Source organism: Leptinotarsa decemlineata, unplaced genomic scaffold, assembly GCF_025532065.1.
Source record: "Leptinotarsa decemlineata unplaced genomic scaffold, Ldec_3_MD MMD2_tig00026282_RagTag_RagTag, whole genome shotgun sequence".
NCBI classification, from domain to species: domain Eukaryota; kingdom Metazoa; phylum Arthropoda; class Insecta; order Coleoptera; family Chrysomelidae; genus Leptinotarsa; species Leptinotarsa decemlineata.
In genome coordinates this window covers 9,880,414-9,903,015 of record NW_027412668.1, presented here as the reverse complement: position 1 = coordinate 9,903,015, position 22,602 = coordinate 9,880,414, and the positions used below count along the sequence as shown (strand labels likewise).

At 35.1% G+C, this 22,602-nt stretch overlaps 1 protein-coding gene across 2 annotated transcripts in view; it reads right to left on the bottom strand.

Annotated features, from left to right (window-relative positions):
• The window catches only part of LOC111502097 (uncharacterized), a 104,531-nt gene that overhangs the window by 51,499 nt on the left and 30,430 nt on the right, over positions 1-22,602 (bottom strand). For both annotated transcript variants that reach the window (XM_074179779.1, XM_074179781.1), the window contains exons 3-4: positions 11,568-11,767; positions 6,353-6,460 (exon numbers count right to left, since the gene is read on the bottom strand). In XM_074179779.1, the coding sequence (XP_074035880.1) occupies positions 6,353-6,460; positions 11,568-11,767 (308 nt within the window). The remainder of the gene's footprint in view (positions 1-6,352; positions 6,461-11,567; positions 11,768-22,602) is intronic.

Here is a 22,602-nt window from a genome sequence, read left to right as displayed (position 1 = left end):
AGTCAATTTGAACTCGTACAACGTCTCAGACTACTTTTGTGGGAAAGACAAAGATGGTGGTGGAGTTGCCATATTTGTTAGAAATGATCATGATTTCATAATAAAAAGTACTAAAATTCATAAATGTCACAATGTTTCCGAATATGCAGCTATTGAGGTGATTGTCTCTGACCTTCGATTATTCATAAGTTGCTTTTACAGGTCACCGGCTACTGATAGTAAAACGTTTCTCACTAAAATGGAATCATTTCTTGAAACACTCAGTTATAAAAATTCTAAGTCGATTAATATTATTTGTGGTGACTTTAACTTCAATTTTCATGATGAAGTACATGACAATGAGGCAAAAATACTTCGTAATCTACTTTCAGCATATGGTTTGAAACAATGTATCTTCGAATATACAAGGTTACAAGGAGACAGTAGATCTACAATTGATAATATATTCTCATCGGTTGAGTATGAAATTGAAAACAAAGTTTTGCATGTTGACTTCTCGGACCATGCTCTCCAGTTTATTACATTACCTATAAATTTCGTCGCTGCTGATAAATACCATTATTTTTTGAAGAGGAATTTTAATGATCATAATATCCTCCATTTCATTAATTTATTATCGGGCGAAAATTGGAATTTTCTATACTTCACTGAATTTGACTTTGATACTAAATTTTCCCATTTTTATGATGTTTTTCTTCAAGCTTTTGATATATCCTTTCCTAAACAGTTTCAAAAAATTAAACAAAATCAAAATTCAAGTAGACACAAACCATGGATTACTAAGGATATCTTTGAAGAAGGTATATTACTCAGAGATATGTATAATTTGAACAAGTGCCAAACCAATGTACATTTGTTGAGTCAATATAAGCAACTCTTAAAAAATCATAGACAAAAATTGTGCTCTCAAAAAGTCAATACTTCAATAATCAATTCCTTAAGGCTCAACATAAATCTGAAGCTGCCTGGTCTATCATCAGGAAAAATACTATTATCAACGATTCATCTAAATGTTTACCCAGCTATTTTGACATTGGCGATGGTGTACTTGTTGACGATGGTCCCGGTATATCTCAAGCATTTAGTAGTTATTTTGTCGATTCAGTGGAGTTATTAGTAAAAAATACTGCACCTGGTGGCATTGAAAATCGTTGTGTAAAAACTTAGAGTCTTTTCCTCTATCCAATAGATGAAACTGAACTCTTGGAAATAATTAAATTCGCATGTTCGAAAAACTCCAGTGGGGTTGATGAATTGCCAGGCAATGTTTTATTAAAGGCTGCTTCGAAAATAATGGAACCTCTGATTTATCTAATCAATGTATCTTTCTCTGAAGGTATTTTTCCTTCTCGGCTTAAGCAAGCAATGGTCGTCCCAGTCCATAAAAAAAAGCGATAAGCATGTAATGTCGAACTATAGAGGTATTGCTTTACTACCTCCATTTGATATGATTTGAAAAATCATATCAAAACAGACTTGTGTCCTTTTTAAATAAATACAATATCGTATCTGACAACCAATATGGGTTTCAAGTAGGCTTGTCAACCCAGGATGCCATCCTTTCTCTACATAATCATGTATTATCAAACTTCGACAAAGGTGAAAAATCACTTAGTGTTCTTTTCGACTTGACACGGGCGTTTGATGCCATACATCATGGTCTTCTTCTTGATAAACTGTTTGACATGGGCGTCCGTGGATTGAAACCTATTCAACTGGTCGTACACAGGTTGTTAAAGTTAGGCTTCAGACTCGGTCATTTGTCTCTGAATCTCGAAACGTTGTTACAGGTGTGCCCCAAGGTAGTGTTTTGGGGCCTACACTATTTATTTTATTTGTTAATGACCTTTCAAAAATTAATCATCCACAGTGCTCCATAAAATTTGCTGATGACACATCTTTTACTGTCAGTGGTTCGGAATGTGAAACATTGTCAGTAAGAGCAAATGATGCTGTATCCAACATGCAAAATTATTGTTCTGAAAATGGCTTGATTCTAAATAATCTTAAAACCAACACCATTCTCTTTACAATTCAGGAAACTGATTGTAGTGTATTGGTTAGGTCTGAGATTAAAAGTATTGAACAGGTAAACTATAAAAAATTTTTAGGAGTTTTTATTGATTCCTAACTCAATTGGAATCATCATGTTGATTTCATACTGAAGAAATTAGCGACACACTGTTTCGTTATATGGAATCTGCGTAATTTTGTGTCTATTGAAATTCTTAAAAGTTACTATTATGCATATGTTTACTCTGCCCTCAATTACTGTATTATTTGTTTTGGCAACTGCAATAGAATCAGTGACTTATTAATTTTCCAGAAAAAGATTATTAGAACAATTTGTTTTAAAAAACCACTCGATTCCTGTAAACCATTTTTTGCAAAGTTGAATATATTAACTGTTACTTGCATGTATATTCTTAATTGCGTAATCTACGTTAAATCAAATTGCTCCAAGTTTCAGAACAGAGATGATACATGTCTTCTTTCGGGCTTCATCCTGAGAAAAAACTATAACATTTTAATTCCTAGTCATAAGTTAGCCAAGGTCACTAATGGACCTCATATCATGTCAATAAAACTGTACAACAAGCTCCCAATATCCATTAAAAAAATAACTAGTGTAAAGCTCTTTGAACAAAAAGTTCGGAAACTATTATGTGAAAAGGTATTTTATTCGCTTGATGAATTTTTTCAGTCTGATTTGGAATTTTAAATTTTAATTTTTGTATCCCTTTTATGGTCCAAATGTTATATAGTATATCTTATAATTATGCTTTTTTATGATTGTGGCCTCATTGTTATTGTTCTGAGTAATGTGACTTTTTCCATGCCTTCCCTAGGTCTACGGAAATAAAGATTTTTTGATTTTGATTTTGATTTTATCTTGTAAGCGTAACTTGTAAGCGTAACTTTCTTAGCAATGATTTATGGAGGAGCTAAAACAGTCCTGCATCGTGGAGCCGACTCCTTCAAAGCCTCCACAACTGGCTCTCAAAACATTCTGTCATTTGAGTTGTAACTTCAAAATACAGCTATTTCGCGTAAACATTATGACATCAATATTATCGTAAAATTATGCTCAATTTGTGCCTAACAATACAATATATCAATTTTATCAACTCATGCTGCACTTTTCTTTGTAAAACAAATTGAGTGAACGCAAAAAAAATATTTTTTGGTCCTGAATTCTTTGATGTGGTCTACCGACGCCATTCCTTTTCGCAGAACTGTTAAATGTTTGTGGATGACAGCTATTCAGTGTTGTCATACAAACAATAAAATCAAATTATGGTACGATTTTGGTGAGTGGTAAGAAAATCACATCGGTTCTTTCAAAGCCCGCCTCTTTCATACACACTTTCCGCCAACGTTCCCTGCAAGTGGCCGTCGATGGATATCTTTCGAATACTTTTATGACCAATGCTGGTGTTCCCCAGGAAACGCCAGCATTGATGATAAATCCAACCCTCTTTTTATTGTATATCAACGACTTATCGAAAAAAAACAAGAATCCAATTTATTGCTTTGCTGACGACAGCTTTTTTGTCTCGACATTCCATTTGCATTCCAGGACATCGACTGTGGATGAACATCTTCAACGTCAACAGGAGGTTGCATATCTTAGAGGGAATCTAGGGGTGATATCGAATTGGGGTGAAAGTAACAAGGTGCCATGGAAACCCAGGCATCGGTTTTCTCCTAAAAGATAAATATCTACAAAACGGATAAAATAATGTCAGGACAGTTTCGTTTTCTGCTTCGATAAGTTTGTTGGCGGTTGAAATGGACCCCAATATGTCTTGGCACAATCATGTCACTTGAATTGTCAAGGGTGCTTCTCAAAAGTTTGAAACACTGTTCCGTATCAGAAAACTGTCACACCAGAGCAACTTCTAATGCTTTATGGAGCTAATATCAAACCTTCTTTGGAGTATTGTTCTCATATATGGAGCTCCGCCCCTAGGCATACCCTGAAGCTGCTGGATTCCACCCAGAAAAAAGCCATCTGTCAGATTAGAGACACCAACATCACTTGCAATCTTGATAGTCTGAAACATCGAAGAATGGTTGGAGATGTGTCCCTCTTCTACAGAAACTTTCACGGTATCAAAAGTGACTTGACACATTCGAGTTTACCAAGAGCGGTACACATCAGGAATATGCGACGGACTGTGGCTGCTCATCTTTTTCAGGTTCAACTCGGTGCAACTATAACTTCACTGTTTGAGAACTCTTTTACTGGGAAAACTGCGCAGAACGTTTTTCCAAATGAATTATATCTCCAGCGATTCATATCCAATGTGAATCTCTACTTACCAACAGGCACCGCTCTTAGAGCGCCTTGAAGATTTTTCTGCAGTGCTTGTGTTTTGTCTGTAAAACAGAAAATCCGATTAGAGAAAATTGCTGAAGATGGGCTTCATCAGCTGTTGTACAGTCCTGCTTTTTTAAACTTCCATGGGTATTTCATTGAATTTCCATATTTGAAATAATTTTTCAAGGAATCGAGAACTTACTTCATTCAACATTAGCAAATAAAATCATTCTTGTCGAATCCAGAGATGAGGTGTATTCATTAAAATCATGCAAGGAATTATCTGATCCAAGTTTCTAAAATCGCAACACCAATTGAATTTTAAAACATGAAGTGGCTCAGTGACTTTCAAGGTTATTCTTATAAAAAAAAATGATGAGTATGAACTATATATTACAAGTCAAAAAAACTTTGTGAAAGTAGTTGAAGATTTTGCAAACCTGTGTTTGGATTCTAATCAGCAGTACAGAAGGAGAATGAGATTGTTCATAAATTTGTGAGAACGTGTTACTTTTTCTCTCAATTACGCTAAAATGTTTCCAGCCGAATGAGTTCTCAACTGTAATAATAATTTTTCATGGGATTTTCAGAGAATTTCCACAGGTATTTGCCAAAACAGTTCAAGAATCAGAGCCAATAAATTATGGACCGAACTCTAGAATATTTTCAACTGTTACATATCCGCTAGCATTGAAGAAAACTTGGTTAACCTGGGATGCCTTTAGAAAGTGTGCATACAGTTTACAGTCAGAACATTTTGAGAAATGAAATATGAATCAGAATCGGATAACAACTGTGTGGTTGATACTTTCTGTCCCTTTGGTTTCTATAATATTTATCAGGGAATTGATTTATCGATTGACGAGACAAATTCCCACGTAAACTTTTTCAATGTAGGTCATACCTGATAAAAAACTAAAATCGTATTATCACGATAATAGTCTCTCGTACGAGATGAAGGAATATACAAGTCTTCATAAAAAAAAATATCAAACGTCATTTCGACAACACACATTTTTTCATCCCAAAACATTATTTCCGTGAAGAGACCCCAAAATTTCAATATATCTCAGAAAAGAAATTGAATACTTTGAGTTTGATGATTCATTGATATATGTAGATTTTTTCCATTCATCAGACTCAATTGAAGTTTCAAAGTCGATAGTGAAAAACACATAAAATTATTATTCCAATTATGGAAACAGAAATTACAAAAATGAGAAGTTGAAAAAAATTACAAAATTGAAGGAACTAAGAGTAAAACTTTCCCTCGGTTATCTTAAAGGCGCGATTTTGTTCCATCCTTTACATAAAAGAAGACGTATGTTTCTCCACTCACAAGCGACTTTGGTGAAATTGGTGACACGTGTAAATCGTTGTATTTGTGCCACGCGCTAGCATACGGGTGTCTGCAGTATGCTGTATAATGTCCTCTGTTAGTAGTCCCACTGTGATTTAAAAGTGCACATAGATTATAACAAGTAGCCACATTTTCTCCTGCAAAATTGTCCATATCCAATCCTTCTAGAGGCAATTCAATGACATATATTTTATGGGCAATTCTAAAACCGAATAGGGGTTATAACTCCGAAATATTATGTGATACATTTTCTGAGAAGTTTTTTCTTCATCTAGTTGAAAATTTCATTTTTTCCAAGTTTGGACTCAACGGCATTGATGAACTCAAAAATATGATCAGAAATATATTGGTCTTGAGTACGCAAAATTTGAACTGCTGGAAATATTGTTACATACAGAAGAAAGATGAAAGTTGGTTAATGAACTTCAAAATATGGCACATTAACTACTTTCTGATAAAAGTCTGATACTGTTTCGAATTATAAAAAATTCAAAACTATTTCCGTTTTCCTGTCAAAAAATTGTAGTTGCTACAGTCAAAAAACCAACTGCATTTTTTGCGATGGACGAAGACAATGTTCTGGGGATGGAGAAAATATGTTTGAATATGGGATATTTGATTTTTATAATTAAAATAAGAGATATGAGATAACTGTCCAAAATTATTACCTTCGAATTTGTAGCATTCGATGAAAGGAATCGTTTATCATCTACAAGTGTATCATCACCCAAAGTCAGTATATCTCTACTGATGTTATTTCGCTTGAACCATTTCATCTGAAAAAAAAAATCATTCAATTTACTGTCATATTTTCCTGTTGTTTCGTGTTTCTGGAGAAATTCCACAGTTTGGAAGTATAAAGTTTTCCAGAAAGTTCAAACTGCTTGATAATTCAGTCCTATACATTGTTTAAAAGACAAGTTTTTGGTGGAGACAATGTTTCTCATTAATTTTTCGGTGTTTTATTTTCAACAAACTGAAAAATGAACCTAGATGAATGCGTTGGAAATCCGCTGAAATAAATAAAGTTATCCTCAAAAAGTTACTGCATAATATGAACCAACGAAGAGAACAATTAGACAGTAACTTAAATTCATGGATTTTGCTCTGAAATTGAATAATATGTGGAAAAAATAATCTCTTTAGATGCCCAACGTTTCAGAATTTTTTTTATCGAAATCAGGAAAAAACACTTGTGGAAAACAGCTGAATTTCCTCGTTTTGAAATTAGAAAAATATTATCTTTCATTTCCATTTTCAGCATCCGAAAAAGAACGATTCAAGTGGAAACATTTATATTTCCTATAAAATTCAAGTTCACAAATGAATTTATTTTGAGTTTTGGGACATGCATCGTCAAAGCACTACTACAAGGCCTCTCAGCACTATTCCCAGTATCATTTCTTTTCGTTTCATAATTAGTGTGGAATTGAAACATTATTGTACAAGTTTTCCACAGTTACCGATGAAATTATTGTAATTTTTTACAAAATGACCCATAAAGTATAGGTCTATATTCAGCAGATGCTATATCCCTTCATTTCAACTATTGCATTAATATTTCAAATTACCATATTTAGATATATATATATATTGAATATCCGTGCTGAAACATCCGAAGAGAAATATTAGCAACCACGAACATTATAGTTCAGTCTATGGAATATGGAATAATTGTGTGGGAAAGTATTACTTATAATCATCTCAGGGTTATCAATGTCACTCAAAACTTCTCCATGAAAATTATTTCGAATAGTATCATAGAATAACAGATTTAAACAAAAAACCTCAAGGATTCCTAAGTTAAACACAACTCGAAGTAAAAGATTTCTCCCATACTTGTGCCCTATTGTCTATTTGAAAGTTCCATTTGGAATGAAGTATATTACAAGTGATAACAGATTCAAAGAAGAACTGAAATTATGGCTAACTAATAGGTAGGATACATGAAATATTGGAAGGAATAAAAATTAAGTGGTGATACAGAAAGAAAAAGCACATGTTTTCACAAGTAAGAATGTAAGTATTCACAAGTATGAATGGAAATAATTTCATATTATTTGTCATGTTTATGGCTTGTCATGTTTATTTCTGCATTTATTTTTGTTTATATGTATATGTATTCAATCTGATTAGGTTTTTTATGCTTCATGGAGTGAGCATTACCGAAAGATGCAAAAAATTTGTTCAACAACTATATTAATACTATCATTATTTGACTTCTGGAGTCATTGCTTTCAAACAAGACAAAGGAAATGAATTATTTCCTGATTTTGAAACAGGAAAAATTATCATTTTCCACAGTACTGCCGAATTCGTTTCATACCAGCAATTGTTTTATAATTCGAATTTTGCACCTCTTTCCAGTTCATGTTCCATTGCCATCTCTGGTACGGATGCGAAAGCTTCGCCTGCTGTTCGGTAGATACCTTCCATAGTGAAATCATATTGATTCCTGAGATGCGCCCTCTTCCAGAGGATGACTGCGATATGCCACACTCTACTTTTTACTGAAAGTCAAAGTTTTCTAGACCCGCTATACAATATTATTGATTGAATTCATTGGAAACAAAACGCCAGATGTCACCTCTAGTATTGATTTTGATTGTGATACCTATTTTGTGATAGTTGACACCAGAAAAAATAGAGTGTGACAATAAAATTTAATGTTCCTCTTCAGTATACCAGTGGAGTATAATCCTACAAATACAGAAAAGAGAAATGAAACTTTCTGTTTTTCACCACTTTTATTTGTAACTAACGTTACTGCAGTTTCGTTCTATACGTACATTTTCAAACTTATACAACAAACTTTTATTGAATAAGTTCTATACGGACATTTTCAAACTTACACAATGAACTTTTATTGTATAAATTTGAAGATCTCCGTATAGGACTAAACGGCAGTAACGTTAGTTACAATTAAAACTGGTAAAAGACATAGAAAGTTTCATTTCTTTCTCCTTCATTATGAATTCCTACCACATAGTAACGGCTACATCCATCAATTTATGTACTACAAATATTCATACTAAATTGTTACCAATGAATATGAAAGAACAAAACTTCAAAAGTGCAAATACTTCATCGAAGATAATATATAGCCGAAGATATGGATGATGGTCAAAACTGGAAATACATGAATGTTATTTCGAATTTTCATTGTGGAGTATAACATCAAAAAGAGTATGAATCTTCAAGGGAATGTTCAGGAATAACGAAAAAAACTGAAAAAAAAACACCATTTATCTTTATTATTTCATATTATTTCATTTCTGTTTTTATATATACTTGACTTTTTACCCATTGCTATCTGAATTCATCAATTCACTTTCATTTCAGGTCACGATTACTTTTTTTTACAAATTAGCTTTCAAACATTTTTATTGTACCCATTGCTCATTTGCAACAACGTATTAGAGTATTTTGGTCCAGTAATCTTGTCCACTATTTTACCCATTTCATCCATTTAGATTATATTTTTTCTACCATAGTCTGAATTTGATACATGTAGCATGAAAACATTGTGATAAATACACATAGAAGACACATAGAAGAAGTAATGTTTTTAATATATATTTCTTCAGTTCAAAGTAGGCTTTATGTAGGCTGCAAATTACACTCTCTTTTGAAAACACTTTCCTAACACCAGAAAAAAATCAGGGCCTCTCGACGAGCATTTCACTAACCAAATTAGCGTTCTCAGGTAAACAGAACTGCTGGTAAACAGAACTGCAACTACGACCACCACCTAGGTGGTGTACTATCTCCTGTTCTGTGGTCGCCCCTGAAGGATAGTCTGCTTGATGCCTTCGACAGAAGGAAAGTAAATCTGTAAGCTTTTGCAAATGACCTTGGTTTCTTCACAAGGTCCACGTCGTGAAAGTTTGCTTGTATTATCCTCCAAAGTGCGTTGGACGTTGTTCACAGTTGGTGCCTAAGGGAGCAGATGCCTGTCAACCCCAGCAAAACTGTGATAATCTCCTTCACCAAGAGGAGAAAATTGGACGATCTAACGCCACTTTCCCTCAATGGTGAAAAAAGTTTACACAAAGTCAGACTGTCCCTATGGACATGTCGAAGGATTTGTGGTGAATCTTGGGGTTTGGTTCCCAAACAAATCCATTGGATCTATGTGATGATTGTCAGACCAATGATCACTTATAGTGCAATTGCCTGGTAACTGAAGGCTCAACAGAAAACGGCCGAGGTGAATCTCTCTGGCTTACAGAGACAGGCTTGTCTGGCCATCATTCGTGCCATCAGTACCACACCATCAGCCGTCACGAAGATTCTTCTATATTTACCTCCTCTCCACACTTTTCTGAAGAGAGAGGCTAGATGGACTGCATATAGAATTGTGCGCATTGCCAATGGCACTCATTAATTTGATGCATACTGACCTGGAAGGGAATGCTGACTTCCTTGCAAAGGAGAGTGGTGCAAGCAGCCTCATCGGACCAGAACCTGTCATTGGCTTCGCATTAGGCTTTGACAAACAAAGATTGAACATGTGGATGGCAAGAAGATTTATGGACTTCGGGCAGAATCTTCTAGTATTGGCTCACTTTAAGGCGTTCATTCACCCTCCATAACTTGATACCAAACAGTTGTTGGACTACAGTATGGATGAACTACTATGTCTAACAGGCCTCCTTATAGGTCACTGTCATTTCAATCATCATATGCAGAGACTCATACTGCCGGAAGACAGTGTGTGTCGCCTCACTTTGAAAAATGATGGAACAGTAGATCACATATTTTGTGCCTGCCCCGCTGGGGAGCGAATCAGGTTTTGAGAGTTCGACAGAGCCGTACTCTTACCATCTGACCTGAAAGACCTTTCACCATACAAACTAATAGGCTTCGTTAAGAAGCTGGGTTTATTTGATCAAGTGTGATTTGGTGTGAGCCACAGTGAACCCTTGCGGGTTGCAGTGGAGGGTCGAATAGACCCACATACTTTGGATCTAACATAACCTAACCTAACCCAGCATCCTCAGGAGATCTTTATAAATAAATTTTCTCCTACTATATATGATGGAATCGGCCGATACTTGATGAAAATCCATAACTGGCGCCACGCCAGATGAAGCCATTGTATGGCGAAACACGTGTTGCGTTTTTGTTAAACAATTTAGTGAAAATCTCACAATAAAGTGTTTTTGGAATACGTTTCTCCTACTATGTTAGTGTTCTTACATGCTAGTGGCCTAACTACTACCTAATTCTACCTGTTATTGTTTCTATGCTCATCTACCTGTTTTTTCAATACCTACCTCTAGTTTGTTATGTATTTCCTGTCTTTAGCGAAACGCGCGTCGAGAGATCGTTATTATGTTCTAGTGTTGGAAAAGTGATTTCAATAGATTCATTTCACGCCAGAGGTGTCAGTGCGAGTTATCAAATTATACTCTGGTTTACTGAGTCTCATATGACAAGTCGCTATATATTTCTATATGCAGTAACTTTTGAACCAAATTCATCTTAATATTCACTGAAAATGACTGTGTGTTTTGTTAATCAATAACTTTACTTCGTATCAAAAAATTATAACTATTTGAAGATCATCAAGTACTGATCCTTCCTAATGAGTACAACTTTGTGAAGAACGGCAGAAAAATGTTTGCACGGCAAACGAAAAGCAATAATGTACTTCTTAGTCACGTTCCCAAAGGTTATATTGTTAGCACAATCATAGGTTGATTATTTAAAATTGTTATTTCTATAATATGATGAAGAATCAGAAGTTCAAATGTGGCATTTCTTCTGAAAAGACATATTTGAAAGTGTTTTTATCAAGTTCAGTAGGTTTGTCGTACCATTTGTCATAAAAATTATATTTACTACCGATCCATATGAATATGTACTCAAATATCTCACCGTTACATTGATCATATCATCCGTTATTTTCGGCATATCTCCGCAAGGAAGAACAGCCGTAGAACTGGTCTGTGCTGCAACATATTCATGACTTTTTCCATATTCAGTTTTAGGTTTCGGATGTTGATTATGACCTCGCAGCGTTCGATTGAGTATACGCTGTACATTTTCTTGTTGAGGCCATTGATGCTTTTGTCGATCTGAAAAACCAGTTGAAAAAATTACTCGTGGCTCTTCTACTCATCAGAGAGAATATTTTGGTAGTTTAGTATGAATTTTATTAGGGTGAAGGGATTTTTAAATTTGGCGGAGTCTCCACTGCATACTATGGCGAAGGATCTGTCTCAGTGGTAGATGTTAGGTGGTGAGAAAATAAAAAAAGTCATTTCGAAGGTAGATTGAAAAGATAGTGGAGATTGAGTTTGTAGTTATTGAGGCTTTTGTTGGAATACGTTTTGCACAAGTAAGTGGTCATGATTTGTTCTTTGTGCCCCGTTGTGAGTAAATCAATCTTTGACAACCATTATTTACAAGAATATAGTAGTAATATAGTGCCAACGAAAACTTGACCACCCCTGTAAGTCAGAAACGGACGTTTAATCGAAATTTTAAAGAACACATCAGTTTTTATTATTAAGGGAACTGAATCTGATATGGAAATCATACTCGAAACTTCACCCCCCTGCGGTCAGCAACTACCCCCACTATTTTTTCATTGGCATATGTGGGGGTGAATGATTGCAAGGTCTTTTATTCCTCTATTACTTCTGTGATTTTTTTCAATTAGTTTTGTTGTTATTGAGAAATCAAATGTTGAACGTTATATTTGAGAAAAAACAGAAAATTCGCTGTCGCACATTTTATTGAAGAAATCAACAAAAGTAATATCAATGTCAACATAAACGACGGATAAAGTGTTCAAAATAACCTCCATCTAGTTCCATACAAAGCGTTCCTTACATTATTGAAGATGTCTGGAGTCAAAAATCGGCATTCACGAACAATTCTCTGTCGCAGGTCTTCTGGATTTGTAAAATCCTTTCAATTATAATAATAATAAGAATGTTTATTTCAAAAAATGTATAAAAAGATGGAAGATGAACATATAAAAAGCACAGAAATGAATATGAGAAGTCACTGAAGCTCATAGAGCTTGCGCGTGACATTTACTGAGTTTAGAAATCTTTACAAAAATACATTTTAAAATTATAGAAAAATACAATTTAAATAAAAAAATTCTGAATGATTGCGGTTATGATGAAGTGAATGAATATAGTTGAAGTAGTTTCTGAATAGATATCGGAATAGAACTACCTGAGGGGTGAAATTATCAAAATCGGTTTAGTGATGTCAATTTTGAGAAGTTTGTTTTTTATCGGGAAATATGTCAGAATTAGGAAAAATTTAAAACTCGGTTGGATAATGTCAATTTTGGGAAGTTTTTATGAAAATTTTAGATTCAGTTTCTTTTTTCTTATAATTCATACAAATAAATATTTGGTCTGATATACCTATGTTACTCGTAAGTTAGCGTAGTAGTTTTAGGTCTACGAGATCGTTGAGAACTTTTCTATCTGTACACTTCAACTACTTTTTCACATGGAGTTTGTAGGATGTATACGATTTATTTTTTTCTATATCATCAGGAAGTGTATTATAAACTTCTGGTGCTAAAAATTCCACTGACCTCTGACCGATAGTTTTTCCACATGTCGTTTCATTGATATATCTCCTTTTTGTTCTCGTGTTGTGATGATGTTCAATTGCTTGAAATTTTATTTTGTTCCTGTAGATATTGATTAGAATACGATATGTGAAGATTTGTCTTATATCAAAAATGCCATTTTCCAGAAATAATAAATCACTGGAATAAATAATATTTTTCCCGTGAATTATCCTCAGAATCCACTTCTGCATAACGTTTAAATTATGCAGAAAACGTGGAGCTACGCCAACCCATCCTAATATTCCATATGATAGATAACTGGTAGTGTATTGATGCTAGATATAATGTTTTCAAGTTCTCTGTACTCAAAAAGTCAGCGAGATATCTAAATTTGATAAGCAATCTCCTCAGCTTATTTTCAGCATGATTAACGTGAAGGTCCCATCTCAAGTGCCTGTCTATAATTATTCCTAAGTACTTTGACCTATCTTTCTTAGTAGTAAACATTTTGAAATTGACGACACTGTTAGTTCTCCTGCACTGGTAGTTTTTGTTGACTCTAGTTGTCGCAGAACAAAAAGTAGGTAGTTTGCCACTGTCACTTCACGAATTAATATTCAGTCATCCTTTTTGGATGAATAATCGACGATCTATCAGATGAGTAGCTGGAGCGTCTGATGTATCAGCTACTAGTGTTTTTCTGATTCTGAAAGCCTACAAATTCCATCCTTACAAAGTAAGACTAGTTAAGGAATTAAACGAAGATGATCCTGGTATGATACACCCACACATTTTGATGTTCGTGTGGGACAGTTTTTGGAGAAACGTTTTCCAATGCGTTGGATCGTCAGAAGGGGTCCAGTGAAGTGGTCGGCTAGATCACCTGATCTCACATCGATGGACTTCTTTTCATGGGGACACCTGGAGTCAAAAGTGTACTCTACTGAGCCTACAAATCTAGAAGACCTATGAAACAGAATCGTTTGAGAAAGCCGATTGCCGACTCCGGACATCTTGAATAATGTACGGAACGCTTTCGAGAGTAGACTGTATTATGGGATGGAAATAGGTGAAAGTCATTTCAAACAATTTATCTGTTGATTTTGTTTTGACTGATATTATTTGTTGTTGATTTCCTTATTGAAATGAACGACAGGGAATTTTCAGTTTTTTTTTAAATAAAACGTTCAACATTCAATTTCTCAATAACGAATAAATCACTTTCGAAAAAATGACAGAGGTGATACAGGGACAAAAGACCTTTCAAATGATATATTGATAGACCCCCATGCTATTGAAAAGAATAGGGGTGGCAGTTGCTAACCGCAGGTGGTGAAGTTTCGGGTATGATTTTCAAATCAGAATCAGTCTCCCTGGAGATGAAAATTGACGTGTTTTTCAAAATTTTCGATTACATGTTCGTTTATGACTTACAGAGAAGGTCAAGTTCTCTCTGGAACGCCCTGTATATAGGACACTGTTTACTAAAAATTCCAATACCACCATGTCAAAAATTTTAAAATAATAAATGAAAATAGCCACCAGAATCAGACATAAACTGAATCATGTTCGTGAAAGAAAAAAGTGATTGTTGTAGACATGGTTCGTGAGAAATGAAATCAATTGGGGTTCGATTTATGTATTCAACATTCAACGTTAAACTGTTTCAATCTGTAATTTTTAATCTGCAATTTATGTTTTCCAGTATTTCACCGATAACCTGTGGGTTATTGCAATGGCACTTCGTGAATAATTCAAAAAGGTTCGAAACATGTAATGAATTCATTGAAGTATTTGAAAAGAGACAAAAAATCACGTGACATGAATTTTCTAATTATATGTTTTTATAAGGTTCTGTTATTTCCATGATTCTGGATGAATAATGTTATTTCAATTTATCGATGCACATCAAGAGAAGTATAACTGATATTCATCACTTTCGAGTTTTTTAAACTAAATTATACGAATATCATTCTTATTATTGATTCATTACTGTTTGATTAATTGTTTCGATCATCCTATTGAAATATCATGAACTCTATCCATGAACATAGTGTGAATTGTTTTTTTTTCTATCAAATCAATATATAATGATTTTTACCAACATTTTGAATCATATACATGTTTAGAAGTGGAACTATCGCTGAATGAAAATTTATGTCTTGGATTTCCCTAGTTTCAGGGTTTCAGGAAAATCGATTATGTTTCTGTTTACTCTGATCGACATCTTCAATTGAAAATGTGAAATTCTATAGTGCAAGGTCAATGCAGGAAACAGTTCTTCAAATCCATAATAATGCCTAACATCTCTGTACACGGTTCGAAAACAAATCATTGCGAACTGTGTTGAATATTTGCAAATACAGTTCTCACCCCAAAATATCTTTCAGTACATTGCTAGTAGTATAGATGGAGCAACTGATTCCATACGAAACTTACATGAGGATGGAAAGCTTATTTTGAAGTAACAAAATGTAGTCCAAATGAACTAATTTTTGACAGCAAATGTCGAATAAGTGTTCTTCTATCCAATGGTCCTTACTGTAGCAGATCACTAGTTGAATTTGGGAGAAATCATGTCTGATTCATACATCAAACTTTCAGTTTCATCCAGTATTTTGAAAGGATTCTTCGAAGAATTCCGATTACTCGATGCTCATCACCAGAAGTATTTCTCTTTTAAAAAACATCTGTTTGAAATCTGTTTTTTCCGTTAACCAGCTGTCGCACTACTACGAACGACAACCCTCAGAAGTCGAACCTTGTGCAACCTGAGGATTAACGAGGTCCCACCTTCTGGCGTGTGATTCCTAACACGCTATCGCCGCTGAATTGAAATTTATATCTTGAAATCCTCTAGTTTCGGAGAAGAACCATTGCGAACTGTGTTGGATATTTCCAAATACAGTTTTCTTTTAAAAATATTCAAGAGCATATAGATAATGGTGTAGGTATATGACACAATCGATTTCAGATGGAACTAATGAGGATGGAAACGTCATTTCAAAGTATCGAAAGGTGTTCCAAATGAACCAATGAGTGAATCCAATGAGAGACATAAGATGAATTCTATAAAGTAGTTGTCTCAAAATTGCATCGATCTATCTTTGGAAATTCAAGTTTTTTGGTGAGAAATGTTGATTAGGGTTCTATTCGATATCATCACTATGGCTGTTCACTATTCAACGGTGCGAGGATTTAGGTCTGAATCATACACCTAACTGTCACTTTTTCTGATATATTGAAAGTTCTGTCGATGAGTACTTTCCCTTCGAAAACTTCTTGGAGTAGAAGAATGCATGTACATCAATTAATGGTGTGGTATATATAGTTCATGACATAACTCAATCTTTGTTTTCTGCTATTATATGTGAAATGTAGGTAACACCAACATATAATTAATATATTTTTTCAACTTCCTCCCATTGCGGCACGGGGCTTCAGAACAAGTCCAAAGTAACCCTTCAATTTTATTATCATTTGGTCAATACCATATACCGTGAAACGTATCATATTCCTTGCTGATTCTGTGGCACATCCTATTTCTGAATATTTGGTGAGCCATGGCTTACCGGAAGGTCTTGAATAATTGAGAAAGCTTTTTCGTGGTATCTTCAATGCCTGTAGGAGATTCTTCTCCAAATAACGGTATGCGGATTCCGATTAAGTTTCTTATAAGAACGAATCCTTGACTCCATATCGACAATGCTGCTTCATAGGAAAGCTCCCAGTTCTGGCTATAATGGTAAACTCCTTGTCTGCTAATTTTCAATCGAAAAAGTCCAATACTATGTTTATATCATCCTGGAAATACATTTAGGTCTCACTCCCGTTCTTCTATATATTTCTTTTGGTGATGTACACGATGAAAGCCTCGTGTCTAAATCGTTCCAATGCATCAAATTTCCTTATTTGATCTTAATATTCAACAGTTACAAGTCAACAAGTATTGCGTCTTTCCTGTTTTGATGGATTCTTCCTCAATGCGATTATGAATTCCTTCAGCTCGTAGTGTCTTGATGTTCTTTACATGGAATGCGGAACAGTTTAATATTCCTCTTGAAGATGATCATTTGGTGATCGAAACACGTGTCAAAGTGTTGAAATAACGGTTTGTTGTTGGGTTAAAACTCCAGTAGTATTCATATTTGATGATTGTATAAAAATAGCTCTCAAATTTTTGAGAAAAAACACTTTTTTCTTTCTACATCAACATCAGACATCAGACAAAATGTAAAGCAGACAGCTACATTTATTTCTGAAACATTATCATCTCCTGTAAGTATTCCTCTCCGCTTTGAATGAAATTTTCTAGTTCATTCGAGTAGTTTTTCTCAAAGGAAAATAAACACTGAGTTTCTAAAGGAAGAAAAAACGCATTCAAGGTTAAAATAAACCATTCAGTCAGATTTGTAGTTCATGCTTAGAAGATACTTCCAGAAAGTAATATCTCCTGAATAATATTCCCTATCAATTCAAATTTGATTTTTTTTTCCAAGTCAGACAACTTCCTATAATGGGGAATGTTCCTCATGACGAAAATCAAGCAGTTTTCATAAAAGAGCTCTAAAACAACGCATTTTAAACTTATCATTCTTACCTTTTTCTTTTAAAAATTATTTAAATACCTAAAAAAGAGAAATGAAATGATGCATTCAACATTTAAAGGGATTCGTTTCTATTTCATCATTTGGCAACATCGGTTGTAGCTAATAAAGGACAATGAATCTGTTACCTGTATGATACAAACAAAGATGACATATTTCAGAGGCGTGCTGTTCTGCTTACTTATGTTCCGAGTTCCAAGACATTCTGTGACATATGCCATTTTGTGCACCTAACCTATCTTCCTCTATATGAATAAATAACAAAACAACTGTTGTTTATGTGGCTTGTGGAGGTGGTATTGAACTATAATTTATATTTTGCCTTTATTGTTGATTCATAAAGATAATTTTCCTTTTTTAAAGTAGGTGCGTATAAATTATCTCAACTTGATATAGGTGCTGTTGCCAATATGTGAATTAGAAACAAATCCCTTCCAAAAATGAAACCCAACATCTGAAACATCAATTTGAATACTTTTCGAAGTGAATTTGAAAAACTCATGAATCAAACTCAACTTTATTTCGTTCAGACTTGCATTTGCTGTAATAACCCAAATTGAGGAACATTCCCCATTCCACAAAATAACAAAAATTGCCATTTTGGTTTTTTAAATCTGATTGTGAATATCTCTCTTCGGAATTTGCATTGAGGGTTTCTCCTGGAGGCTGGAGGCTGGCAGAAAAATTATCCAAATAACTATAGACCAGTTGCTTTGCTATCATTGATATCAAAAATCTTGAGGAACGTCGTAAACTACCATATCATCAAATATTTGGAAGGCTTCTATATCTTGAGCGATCATCAATATGTCTTTCGGAAACAAAGATCAACAGGCGACCTCCTATCATATGTCATCCATATTTGGAATAACGCAATTGAAAAACATAGACAATCAAGAGCTGTTGCGCTTGATATTTCTAAGGCTTTTGGCCGTGTATGGCATGAGGATTTGCTGGCCAAACTTGCTATGACTTGTCGGATCATTTTTGTGAATGGTTCTTCAGCTTCCTGAAAGACCGTTCCCTGCAAGTGGCCGTCGATGGATATCTCCCGAATAATTTCAGCATTAACGCTAGTGTTTCCCAGTGATCCATATTGTCTCCAACCCTCTTTTCATTATATATCAACAACTTGGAAAAAACCAAGAATCCAATATATAGGGTGTAACTGATCAAGTGTAAAACATTTCGATTCCTCATCGAAAAAAAAAGGATCTTTCATATAAAAAAACTCCATTGGAGCATCCCTTGTTAAGATACAGCCCCTTAAAGGGGTACATAAGATTTGCATAACAATTTTTTTCACAAGCACTAAAAAAGTTACAATATTCAAATCAACCTGACTTTTTGTACTTACCCTATGATTGTAAGGGGTGGAAAACGCAACCCCTAAAATTTATTCCCAATGTAACTGGATTTATTGTTATTTTGTAGTTAGTACCTGCATCAAACGATTGAAGGGTAATTACCAAAACTAATTTATCAATAACAAAACACACAACATGTAGAAATCATAGTAAATGATCAATATGTCTACCTTCAGACATTACGTCATTACGTCAGACATTACGTCATCCTCTAGATGTCTACCTTCAGACATCTAGACGTCGGCGCATTGAGCCACGTATTCGCTTAAATATTCCTGGAGTCTCTCTGATTACCCTGCCGATGATGCGGTTTCTCAAGTCCTCTACATCGCGAACAGGAGTACGATAAACTAAATACTGTAAATGGCCCCAAATAGAGAAATCGAGAGGATTGAGATCCGGGGATCAAGCGGGACAGTTCTATAGTCCTCCTTGACCTATCCACTGATTTGGATACGTTTCAGTTGAAAGCTGACGTACTACTTGACTAAAATGGGCGGTAGCCCCATTATGCATAAAAAGCATATCCCTTCTGACGCCCAAAGAAACTTCCTCCAGCAGTACTGGATGCACTTCTCTTAAAAATTGAGGAGGTAGAAAATGAGGCTCAATTAAATCATCCCCAATAACTCCGTTATTGGGGATGATTTAATGATGGTTAGTTTTGACAATAGCGTGAGAGTTTTCATCAGCCCATATGTGGTGATTATGAAAATTAGTAATCTTGTCCCGAGAAAAACTACATTCGTCTTCAGAAAGTCACAATTTCTTCTAATCGTTTCCAGCATCCAATTGCAAAATTCAAGAAAAGTCTCGCGGTAACAGTGCCTGTCTCATTGCAGATGGTAAGGGTATAAGAGTTGAATTCCACTAGTTCGGACTTCCATTGTCTGTTATATAAAATGATTTGAAATCCCTGAAACAAGAAAAAATGAATAATTAAAAAAGAATAGTTGAAAATAACAATTATATTAAGCAACAATAAACCTGAAATGAAATGATAGTAAAATAACCTACAAGTAAAAATATAATAATTGAATAAATAAAAATTAAAGGAATGCAAAAAGAAAATAATAAAAATAAAAAAGTGTAGAGATTCCAAGTCACGTTAGTTCACGACGTTTCGATTGTTGGTATCTACAATCGTCTTCGGGTGATGACTGGACTGATTCCTCCGAGAGATGACTATTTTATAGGTCGTTGAAATACTTTCACTTTCTCTACTTTCCATTTTCCGCTTCACTGATTCCGTGAGAGATGACCGATTTGGCGGGAGTTGGTCATTTCTCGTTTGATGATGGGTTTCCATATGTTTCGTATATCTACGTTGGCCTGGCTGAATACGTTGTTGGACAACATGTATGCGGCTTCCTTAAATTTTCTCCTGAACCAATGTTCCTCTCTGTGCAAGATCTCAGCTTGGGACCACTCGATGTTGTGTTGATGGGTCCAAACATGGTCTGCTATTCCTGATTTGCTGGTTTCTCCTCGCTGTGTGTGCTTCTTGTGCTCGGCAATGCGAATATTCAATGGCCTCTTAGTTTCACCAATATAGGATTTTCCGCACCCACAGGGTATCCGGTAAATGCAATTCTTGGAATCGCAGTCCGCGTTTGGGGGCCTGGTTTTCGTGAGGCTGCTACGGATAGTGTTACCGGATCTGAAAAAGGTTCTAATGTTGTACTTGGAACCAATTCTTCTTATCCTCTCCGATAATCCTCTGATGTAGGGAAGTGCAAGCACTGGTTGTGACGGCTTCTCTTCCTTGCGAGGCTCCTGCTGTCTTTTGGCCAAAGTCTTTTCTACCATCGCTTTGGAGTATCCATTCCGCTGAAGATCACTTTTGATGATGTCTAGTTCCTTCTCGAGACCGTCCTTTGTATTACAAAGCCCAAAAGCACGGTCTAATAGAGTCTTGATGATTCCTCTTTTTGTCGATTGATGGTGGTTGGATTCGTGGTTCAGATACTGTCCCGTATGAGTGGGTTTTCGGTATACAGATGTTTCCCACTTAGTGTCGGTCCTCTTCACCAAAACGTCTAAGAATGGCAATTCATTGTGGATTTCCTTCTCCATTGTGAAAGTGATGGAAGGTCTCACGCTGTTGATGTGTTTCAGAAAGGCGTCTAGTTCAGTATTCCCATGGTTCCATATTATGAAGGTGTCGTCAACATATCTCAACCAGACTCGAGGTTTCTTGTGGGCTTCTTCAATGGCCAGAGTTTCAAACCACTCCATATATATGTTGGCTATGACTGGTGAAAGTGGCGATCCCATTGGCAGTCCCTCATCTTGTGTAAAGAATTCGTCCTTCAGTTGGAAATAACAGTTTCGTACACAGCATCCTAGTAATTCCATAATTACTTCTATAGGTAGATTCGTTCTCTCTTTCAGGTTCCCGTCTTCGGATAGCTTTCTCTGTATGATTTGGAGTGCTTCTTCGACCGGAACGTTGGTGTAAAGGCTTTCCACGTCGAAACTTATTAGTTGATCTTCCTGTGTGACTTCAATTGACCCTAGTAGTTCGACAAAATGTCTTGAATTCTTCACAAAAGACGATGTTTTCCCTTGTAATGGTTGTATTAAGGGAAGTAAAAATCTAGACAAGTTTACTTAGTTTCGTATTTTCGCATTTAAGACGATGTATCTCTGTAGTTGTTCGTAAAATAATTTTTTGCTGCGAACCGGTTTACTTTGGGCAAAAAAACCCAGGAGACATTTTTTGTTTAGAATGAAAATAATAAATGAATTTTCAAATGATAAACAAATAATAAGACAAAAAGTTACATTGGAAATAAATTTTAGGGTTTGCGTTTTCCACCCCTGAGGTAAACCAAATAAATTTCTGGCTGAGTGTCTTTTTGGTAGTACAAAACGCCAGGTCAATTTCAATATCGTAACTTCTTTAGTGCTTGTGAAAAAAATTGTTAACCAAATTTCATGTATCTCCTTTAAGGGGCTGTATCTTAACAAGGGATGCTTGCACTCTGAGAGCGCCTTGAGGATTTTCCTGTAGTACTTGTGTTTTGTCCTTAAAAAAAATATATTGTTGGAAATCAATCCCGAAATACAAGACTTTACCTTCGAGTGAATTGCATTTTCATGTTCCAGTTTTTTATTATCAAGAATCCGCATTCGTTCGTTTCTGTTTGAAATAATAATAATACTCCCACTACCACAAAACATCACTAACGTTCATAAATCCATATTGCTGAATACCGTCGACATGAAAAACATTCATTAAGTTGGAATTTTCTCGAAATTATACGCTTCATAATGATCCGTGGATAATTCCACAGTGCTTGAATACGTACCCATTGCTGGTAATATTTGGCGTTCATGTCGAGTATGAGTATATCATTTCTATTAGATAAGAGTAATTGTTGTACTGATAA